General features: G+C 52.1%; 1 protein-coding gene across 1 annotated transcript; it reads right to left on the reverse strand.

The window, feature by feature from the left end:
• Positions 1–5,579: 5,579 nt before the first annotated feature.
• Lmf2 (lipase maturation factor 2) lies at positions 5,580–10,139 on the reverse strand. Its single transcript, XM_021216542.1, has 14 exons — positions 9,827–10,139; positions 9,026–9,279; positions 8,887–8,915; positions 8,538–8,752; positions 8,283–8,461; positions 7,895–8,036; positions 7,648–7,782; positions 7,472–7,577; positions 7,297–7,393; positions 7,042–7,224; positions 6,797–6,965; positions 6,601–6,712; positions 6,429–6,525; positions 5,580–6,333 (listed from the first exon to the last, which is right to left on the reverse strand). Exons 1-14 carry the CDS (start codon positions 9,918–9,920, stop codon positions 6,037–6,039), a joined length of 2,109 nt encoding a protein of 702 aa, XP_021072201.1. The 5' UTR covers positions 9,921–10,139; the 3' UTR covers positions 5,580–6,036.
• Positions 10,140–10,201: the final 62 nt, after the last annotated feature.

Raw genomic sequence — 10,201 nt, forward strand, 5'->3', positions numbered from 1 at the left:
ACACCACACATACACACACACCATACACACATACACCACACACGGACACACACACACACGTGTATATATATATACACACATATATATATACATATATACATATACATATATACATATATATATATGTTTCCATGCGTTTGGGCACTCCTGTGCATGGGAACATCCACACATATGTGCTACGTGTATGGATACCAAGGCTGATGGTGGGTGTCTACTGTGTATATTGAAGCAAAGGCCCTTGCTGAACCAGATTGAACCAGATTGCCATTTCGGCTCTTGGGGCTAGCCAACTTACTCTAGGGAGGCCTCATGTCTGTGTTAGGATTAAAAGTGGGCTGTCATGCTCCAGCTTTTCCGTGAACTCTGATCTAAACTCTGGTCTTCGAGTTTGTACAGGAATTATTTACTTGCTTCACTCTCTCCTAAGCCCAGAACAGAACTTTTTTTTTCCCAAAGGGTTTCTCTGTTTACCCCTGGCTGGCCTGGAACTCAGTCAGAGATCTGACTGCCTCTGCTGCTGAGTGCTAAAATTAAAGGTGGGTGCCCCCCAGACCCCAGGCTTTTCCTTTTCAGATAATTTTGAACAGGAATGGTGAGATGGAGCACTTGGTAAGTGTTTGCCACCAGCGGGAAGACACAAGTGTGATTGTCAGAACCAACTCCCATTAGTTGTCTCTGGCCTACACAAGCATCACTGTGCACCCACCACCTACTATAAACAAATAAATAGAATAAAAATAAAGTATTTGAAACACACACACAAAATATGTAGGTATATTAACTACCCCCCTCCCCCGTGTTGAACACATTTCAAAGTATCACATATTTGTGTATCATAAATATAAACATTGTTTGCCAATTTAAGAGACGGGGGGGGGGACTGGAAAGATGGCTCAGCAGTTAAGAGCACTGACTGCTCTTTTAGATGCTCTGAGCTCAATTCCTAGCAACTGCATGGTAGCTCACAACCATCTATCATGGGATCTGATGCCCTCTCTTCTGGTGTGTCTGAAGACTGTGACAGTGTCCTCATATACATAAAATAAAGAGAGTCAAGGGAAGCAAGGTAAATCCTAGACCCCAGGAGTAGCAGCAGGAGGATCAAGGGGTAAAAGAATAATTTTGGCTACAAGGTGAATCCAAGGCCAGCCTGGGCCTGTCTCAAATAAAACAGAAAAAGGAGAAACAAGAAACAATTCTGAGGGTACACTGAGCAGCACAAGCTGACCTGGTGTGTTCCCAGTCTTGGGTTTCCTTCCTGGAACCAGAAAACAATCAAACAAACACACAAAACCCCCAAGAAATCCATTATTTCAAGTTCAGAAGGCGGGAAGTGAAAAAGAGGGTCTGGGAAGGGCCAGTGATGTTTGCTTGCTTTTGTCCATTTCTCGAAGCTCCTGGACCACTTAGTAACCTGTGACTGTGTCTCCGAACTTCAGGTCTTCTTGGGGGGGTGGGAGTGGACAAGTGCTATCTGCTGCTGTGACATCTGGGGTGGCATTTAGGGCCCACTTGGGACAATCCAGAATGATCCCATCTCAAGATCTGTCCCTTAATCCATGCTCAAAATGCTTTGTCTACATCTTAGGAGTCATAAATCCTGGAGACTTCTTTTGTTTTTTTCTAGCGGCACTTCTCAACCTGTGGGACACGACCCTTCGGGGTCACATGTTAGGTATTTATAGCATAAATAAATATAGCATCTAGCAGTAGCAAAAATACAGCTATGAAGTAGTAACAGAACAATTTCATAATGGGGAGGGGTCACCGCAACACGAGGAACTGAGCTGGATGGTGGTGGTGCACGCCTTTGATCCCTGCACTCCCCATGGGGGAGGAGGTGGGCAGATCTCTGAGTTCGAGGCCAGCCTGTTCTACATAGTGAGTTCCAGGACAGCCCAGGCTACACAGAGGGACCCTGTCTTGAAAAACCAAAAGGAACCATATGAAAGGGTTGCAGCATCAGGGGGCTTGAGCACACTGTGCCAGAGAAGAGACTGGAGGCTGGGAGGGAGAGCTTGGTGCACTCTGAGGACTTGACAGGAAGGGTCTTTCTGGGGCTGCTTTTCAACTCTCCCCAAGGCTGGATCAGCCCTCCTAGCGCCAGCCATTTCTCCAAGGGCGTCTGGTTCCTTGGGTTGAAAATCACGCTTCAAATCCCCATGTAGAAGCTGGGCGTGGTGGCGCAGGCCTTTAATCCCAGCACTTGGGAGGCAGAGGCAGGCAGATTTCTGAGTTCGAGGCCAGCCTGGTCTACAGAGTGAGTTCCAGGACAGCCAGGACTACACAGAGAAACCCTGCCTCAAAAAAACAAAAAAACAAAAAAAAAAAACAAATCCCCATGTAGAGGCTGAGTCCTATGACTTAGTGTGGACAGATGTGAGTCACTATCCCCAGCCTCACACCCCTCCCCTGGCTGTGTGGTCCAGGCTGGTTTGACATGAGACCCTTCTACCGTAGCCTACTGAGTTCGAGGATGACAGGTATGAGCCACCACATCTGACTCGATCATCTCTTGAAGGTACATTTCCACTCTGGCTGTGGTCACTGGACACAGCATTGCTTTTGTTGTCCTCCTGACTATTGTCGATAGAACCTGCGTCCCTCAGGGACCTTTTCCTGCCATCTCTAAACAGTCCCCCAGTGTGTATGGGAGGATAGCAGGGCTCGAGGTTCCGCTCACTCCAGGGGAGTGAATATCAGGCAGGCCTTTCTGGGGGCTCCCATTGCTGGAATTCTGTGGAGCCTGAAGGAAGGGAGGAAGCTTGGCTTCCTCTTGACCCCACTCCAGCCTTGTCATTCTCCTTGCTGTCTCTGCCGCTTACACGCTGGCTTCTCTTCTGGGTCTTCCTATGCAGACAACATTGGCAACAAAAACACAGCCCCTGGTTTCTGCTTATTTCCTCTCAGGGCTGCAAGGCCAAAGCTATTTTGATAGGACACTGAAAAACCACTATCGGCTTCCTTCAACCACAATGACGAAACTCCCTGTATCAGCGGAGACAGTGACACTAACTTTGCTGGCCATGGTTTTTCAGTACTGTTCTCAGAGCTGAAACAGGGGCTGGGGAGATGGCTCGGTTTGTTAAAGGCTAGGCTTGTGACCAAAAAATGCAAAGTGAAACGGGCAGTTTTGTGTATGGTAAAATTAAAATGATTACTGCTGCTAAGATCCTTTGGTATGGGTATTTAGCCTTTTGTGTGACAAACTGAGAAATGTAACCTGGTGAGGTAGGACATGCTGTAATCCCAGACTTGAGAAGCTGAGGCAGGAGGATCGTAGCATGTTTGAGACTAGCCTTACATAGCAACTTCCTGTTCAGCCTGTGCTTTGTCTCAAAACCAACCAACCAACCAACCAACCAACTCCAATAATAACCAAGCAACGCACACCCTTCCCCCAAACAAAACCCCAAAACACAAATAATCCCCCAATACAGACGGGTGGCCCATGTCTGTAATCCCAGCACTGGGGAGGTGGGGATGGAAGATCAGAAGTTCAAAGCCATCTTTGGCTCCCTATGCCCAGAAAGGCCCGACATTGCTTTTTAGTGGATGGAATCTGGGCCATGCACCCTCAGGCTTTTTTAGAGGTGACAGGTTTAAGATAGAATGTAGCCAAGGCTACATGAGACCCTGTCTCAGAAAAGTAAAAAATAAAGAGAAAGGAAAAAAAGAAATGACATGGGCTGGTGAGATGGCTCAGTGGGTAAGAGCACCCGACTGCTCTTCCGAAGGTCTGGAGTTCAAATCCCAGCAACCACATGGTGGCTCACAACCATCTGTAACAAGATCTGACGCCCTCTTCTGGAGTGTCTGAAGACAGCTACAGTGTACTTACACATATAATAAATAAATAAATCTTTAAAAAAATAATAATAATAAAAAAAAGAAATGACACTCCGATATATTATACCATGGATGGATCGTGAAAATATAGTGCAAAATAAGACAAAAAAAAAAAGAGGGAAAAGGAAGATTATAGTATAATTCAATTTCTATGAGGTGTCTAGAATTAAAAAAAGAAAGAAAAGAAAAGAAAGAAAGAAAGGAAGGAAGGAAGGAAGGAAGAAAGGAAGAAAGAAAGAAGGAAAGAAAGCAGAACATAGGTTGCTAGGAACTAAGGAGAATTATTGTTTAAGGGATACAGGGCTTCTTTGGGGGTTATTGGGAAAGTTGTAGAAACAATGTCAAGAGATTATAGTTAAAGAATACTTTGAGTGCTACAAAAATATATACTTAAGAATATCAATGTCTCAGAGTGTGTCCTGCTCTTTCTGAGGATCCAAGTTCAGTTTCTAACACCCTCACCTGGTGGCTCATAACTGTCACTCTGGGGAATCTAATAGCTCTGTGAGGTGTGCTCTCGTGGACATATCCAGACATTCATGTAAGTAAAAACAATAAAAGTAAATCTTTAAAAATCGGTTAAGGGGGCTGGAGAGATGGCTCAGTGGTTAAGGGTACTGACTTCTCTTCCAAAGGACCAGGGTTCAAACCCCAGTACCCATATGGCAGCTAACAACTGTCTGTAACTCCAAGGTCTGACACCCAAACAGACATAGGCAGTCAAAACACCCATGCACATAAAAGTAAAAAGAAAAGAATTGGTAAAGGGGTTGAAGAGATGGTCTAGTCAGTAACATGCTTACCACATAAGCATAAGGACCTAATTCTGGATCCCCATAACCTATATACAAAAACTGGGCACAGCTAGACATGGTGGCGCTCACCTTTAATCCCAGTGCATGGGAGGCAGAGGAGGGTGGATCTCTGAATGCAAGGCCAGCCTGGTCTACAGAGTAAGTTCCAGGATAGTCGGGGCTACACAGAGAAACCCTGTTTCAAAGAAAAACAAAAACCAAAACCAAAACCAAAATAACCCCCAAAACAGACACCAAAATGAAACACCAAACAAAAACGGGCATGGTGGCACATGCCAACAACGCGAGTTTTGGGGATAAATAGACAGGAGTGTCCTTGGGTTTGCTGGTCGGCCAGTGTAGCTGAATCTGGAAGCGACTCTGGAGAGGAAAAGGAAGAGGTGTGGACCAACAATAGAGCTGGGATAGAGGAAGCTGTGCTGCAAGATCCCAGGGAAGGAGGGAGCCAACAGCCCGGCCCTGGGAAACGGACTCCAGCCCCTGTGTCCTCTGCCCAGAACAAGACTAATGGTGACCGCATGTACCTTCTTTCATCTATCCTAGGTCCAGCTCCTCTGGGATATATATCCACCCCATCTAGATTTATATCTATAACATAACCATCTCTACTCTTCCCTCTTTGTCCCTTTCATACTCTGACCTTTCTGAAGACCAAAAGCAGGAGGTGGGGAGAGGGATGCGTTCTGGAAAGTTCCCCTGGTCCTTGGGTTGTCCGAGTTTCATCTTCCTCCACCGGCCTCACAGCCCTCACCGTGCCGGTCTGCCAGGTCGTGCCACACCCTGGCTTCTCATAACCAGGCCTTTTTGTTTATTTTATGGAGAACACTGAGCAACGAGGAGGGAGCCCATTTAGCCTGGTCAGTAACCAGTCTAGGCTGTGCCAGCTATCCTCAGAAGGAAGAAACCACTAGTAAATGGGTATGTACAAATGGGGTCTTTATTGGTGCAGTCTGAGGGGCAGGCAGGCACAGTCTCACCGACCCACTTCCCCCGGCTCCTGTCCTCAGCGGGTTTAGCTCCCCCTCTCCACAGTGGGGCTGCGTAGGAGCTCCAGACTCAGGCCTGTGCATCTATGGGTACACTGATTACAGCGTTTCACGAGAAGTCCTGAGCTAGGCCGCAGGCCCGCTTCTGGGTTGGTTCCAAGAGAGTAGAAGGTGAGTAGTGAAGGATGTGGTTGGTGTAGAGGGATGAGCAGGGCTCTCAAGGTGACACTCAGCATTCCTCGGGGGCGGCGGGCGTTCCAGTCTGCATCTGCCCTGGCAGGACTGGCTAAGGCACAGTGGCTGGGCTGTGTCACGGTGTGTGCTGGGATCCCGGGGCTCTGACTTCATCATTAGGACACGTGGCCGGCTGATGGTAGCGTAGGACACTATTTTTTCCGCCGCGGGGCCCAGGAGTCGCTGCTATTGCTGTTGGGGGCAGCCTGCTCAGAGGCAGCTCGGGAATCCTTCTTGGGAGCTGGCTTACGTTTTTCCTCTCTAGTCTGTTTTGAGGACTGGGGCGGGCGGGGGGCGAGTAGGGTATGCACAACTCGGATAGCCACCACTGCCCCGAAGAGCCCCCAGAGTAGGATGGGAGGCTCCAGGGGAGACAGCTGTGTCCGCACCCAGTTCAGTGTCTGAGCTAGGCCGTTGCTGGGGCTGCGGGCCCGGGGTGGACTCTTATCCTATGGAGACAAAACCAAGAATAAGCCCGCGAGGTTCACTCCCGCAACAGGCAGGCACCCTGCTACCTCTCACAGTTCAGCTGGCCCCTTCTTACCTTTAGTCCAAACTGTTGGAGCAGGGCTTCCAGTGTTGGGTCCCCCAAGGATACAGATGGGAAGAATTCCTCTACCCACTGGCGGTGCCACCACTGGCTGTAACGGAACCGGAGAGTCCGCATGTGGCTACAGCTCAGGCCCTGGCCCCCCCATCCATCACTGCAGCCTTACCTCTGATCCCCAGGCTTTGAGAACCAGTACTTATAGCGCTGGGCCCGCAGGTAGGTGGGCGGCCGCTCATGAAAGGGGTAGTTGGGAACATGGCTCTGGACCAGTCGGATCACTGTGGCCAGGGAGGAGAGGTTGACATGGCTTTGAACTTGTCATTCCCTTCCTGGCCCCTCTCCCGGCTCGGCCAGGCCCTCACCTGGCTCCTTGCCCTGTAGGAGGCGCAGCACCAGGCCGGTGAACCAGGGGCTGTGTGTATGCTGGCCAAGGGCTGCGAACCACATCTGCCAATCAAGGCGCGGCTGGTGAGGAATCAGGAAAGGGGGTGGACGGCTCACATTCCCAGGTTTGTACATGAATTCGATCTCCTGACAGACGGACACATGGTTAGCTGGGATAGCTGGACTCGGTCCCTTTACCCCCACATCCTCTGGGAGGGCTCACTGTCCATTGCTGTCCGTCATAGCTGCCCTCCAGGACCACTTCTGGCCGGCCGCCCACGCCAGTCATCCGACGGAAAAGGCCATAGGAGTTGGCCAGCTGTAGGTGCTCCACAGAACCGAACAGGCGATGAGCCCCAATCCAGAGACGCCCGTGGGTCCCAGGCTCCACATAGGAGTAAGGTACCTGCAGGCAAATAGGCGCAAGCTCAGGGCTGCCCCATCTTCCCCCAGCCCCAGTCTTCACAGGGTTACCTACTAGGCTGGTCAGGAACAAGGTCACTGTAGCTGTGCCCAGGATGGAGAGCTGGATACCCGCAGAGAACTTCCGTGACCATCCTTGTACCTGGATCCACCTGGGGACGAGGGGGACGGCTATGGTCAGGCCTGACCTGAAAGCGGCTTCTGTCCGAGGTCTTCAGGTACATACATACCTCCAGAGGACAACAAGCAACTCCCAGGCCAGGGAGGCTGTCCCCAGCCACACAGTTGGCAGGGTTACCGTCTTCAGCCACTGGGAGAACTGATGGAAGGTGAAGGCTGCCGGGGAGGAGAGTGTGATCAGGGACTGAGCCAGCCCTTTCCCTTAGGTCCCCACGTTGGCACTCACTGGTTTTCGAGAGGATGATGTGCTGCTGCCAGTCAACCTCCAGGCCAAAGTAGTAGACGGTGCCGTAGGCCAGCAGCCCGTAGACAGTCAGTTCCAGCAGTAAGGACAGCGCGGTCAGCAGGGCTTTAGGCCAGGCTATGGGTAGGACAGACAGTCACAGACTGGCTAAGGGTCTGCAGCCAAGGGACAGGGGCTCTTTGGCGGATGACATTGGTTTGATTGTCGTGAGAGGATGACTGACACTCACAGGTGGGCATCTTCTTGTGGCATCTGAGGCCAGGCTCCACAGACAGGTGACGGTCATCCAGGAGGGCAGTGGTGAGCACCAGGGTTAGCAGGTTGAAGAAATTGTAGTTGCCAGTAATGATAATCAGGACTTGCAATAATGCCTGAGAGGAAGGCATGCAGTCAGAGCTATGGAGGGATGCTCTTGGGCTCCCGCAGACCTAAAGACTGACACTTTCCCAAAGGCCACAGCCTCACATGACAGTACTCACCTGAACTGGCTAACACATCCTTCTGCCTGCAATGCTTTCCCACTCCCCCCCTTCGCCCCTGGCACCCATCACCCGACCACTCCTGCCCCCAACAAGCCTCCCCGGCCAGCGGTAAAGGCCGCACTCTCTTCTACCCACCTGAGCATAGAAGGCAGTCAATCGTAGGCGGCGAATGGGAGCAAAGAACAGGGGGGGCACTGCAATCTCGATGAGGAAGGTGGCCACCACGCTGAGCTTGTGTAGCCAGACCGGCAGGTGATGGGCAAACCAGGCAGCGGGTGTGGGCAGGCACTGCGTCTCATAGTGGTAGGTCAGAGCTGCAGGAAACGAGTGGAGGTCAGGGCTGGTGAAGAGCTGCTAGACCATCCGAGCTTCAGGCCCCGGGGCCCTCACCAGTGAGTCCCCACCACGTAGGGCAGCGGCTGGTCAGCTTGACCACACCAGAGGCGAACATGAGTCGGAACAGCAGCCAGCGCACGAGCCAGAATGGGAGGTCTTCATGGGGTAAGGCTCCTGCTAAGCCACCCTGGAGAATCTTGTGTTTGGAAGGCCGCCTCAGCGGGGCTACCAGTATAGCCAGGAAGCCAGTCTCCAGCAGCAGGGAATCCCTATAGGGAGGGAAATATCCTAAATTTCCTGTTTAGGTTGCTTTATAGGAACCTCCCAGGGTCCTCCCAGGAGAGGTGAACAACCCTGCCAGTGGCCTCGGGCAGATTGCCACTCCCCACCCCCAGTCACTCACCATTGGAAATAAAGGAACACTTGGCCCACCTGTAGGGAGAGAAGTGGTCAGGGAGCCACTGTGTGTCTGCTGCATCAGGTGAGGCAGAGAGAGAGAGGGTGGGTTAGATGAAGGCTGAAGTTTTAAGGGTCTCACTTGCCTGGTAGGCTGATAAGTAGGCAACCCAGAGCAGCAGGTAGACGAAGGGGTGTCTCAGGGAGTTCAGGAGCAGGGCGCCCAGGGCTAGCACGGTGCCCAATAAGGTCAGTAAATCCAGACCCTGGGCAGTATCCAGCCCCAGTCTTGGTGCCTCCCACAGCAGCGTTGGTGTTTCCCACAGCTGCTGCCACAGACCCTTGCCTTGGGGCCGCAGTGTTCTTCGAGCAGGAAGGATGCCCTCTGGGCCATAGAGGCCTGTGGGAGGGTATGTTAGAGCCAAGTCTTAGACATCTTCCCAGACTAAAATGCACATGAACTTAGGCCCCGAAGATGCTCCACCACCAGCTCCTGGCATGCAGATGCCCCAAACCCCCAACCCCAGGTTGTGCCTGCAGATGCTCCCATCCCAGGTAGGGCTTGCTCTAGCTACCAGATGCTCTCTCTCTCTCTCACGTTGGAAATTGTTGACCCCCCCAACACCAGGTTCAGAAGACCTGATTCTGGGTCAGCACCTTCTGTCAAGAAGAGCTCATCCCTCTCCTACCTGCCCACAGAGTCCAGGTAGCAATCTGCCACCCACTCCCCTCGGGGTTCTTCCCTAACCTTAGATGGGACTACTAATATAGCTAAGGGAAATCGACCCTAGTTCATCTTTTTCCCTCCACTCTTGTTGCCCGCAAACTACCACCCCTTAATCCCGCGCAGAGAGAGGCCTGGACTTCACACCCGCCTCCGAGGGCAGCGTGAAGGAAGGGATGCTACCACGTCCACGTGTGACGATTCCACCCCTCCGCGCCCTCACCTGGGATCTGGGTGTAGAGGGACGCAAAGGCGAACAAGTAGACAGCGGCCACACCCTGTAGGAAAAGCTGCTGTGGGACCCGGGAGCTCGCCATGTCCGCTATGCGGTCTTGCCCGAAGCAGTGCCCTCGAGTCTCTTAGCCGCCCCCAGCCCCGCCTCTGGCCCACGCCGCAGCCGGAATCCGCCCGTCCGGTCGGGTCACTGAGCTCCACCCAGGGCCGAGGAACTCACCGCTAACCACCCAGAAACTTAGTCTCCTCCGCTCCTCCAGGCCCCTCCCCCAGCCCCACCCCTGACGCGGAACCACGCCCCCCGGGTAGGTCCCGCCCCCCGTCGGGGCCCGCTTCTTCACCGCTTCGAAACTGGGCCCGCCTG

The sequence above is a fragment of the Mus pahari genome, chromosome 17 (genome assembly GCF_900095145.1).
Source record: "Mus pahari chromosome 17, PAHARI_EIJ_v1.1, whole genome shotgun sequence".
Taxonomy (NCBI): Eukaryota; Metazoa; Chordata; class Mammalia; order Rodentia; family Muridae; genus Mus; species Mus pahari.

Coding starts and splice junctions, on each gene's coding strand:
- Lmf2 (XM_021216542.1), bottom strand. CDS start 9,920: ATGGCGAGCTCCCGGGTCCCACAGCAGCTTTTCCTACAGGGTGTGGCC. Junction 7,225..7,296: donor CCTTGTTCCTGACCAGCCTA/GTAGGTAACCCT, acceptor ATTTGCCTGCAG/GTACCTTACTCCTATGTGGA. Junction 6,334..6,428: donor TCCAACAGTTTGGACTAAAG/GTAAGAAGGGGC, acceptor TTGTCTCCATAG/GATAAGAGTCCACCCCGGGC.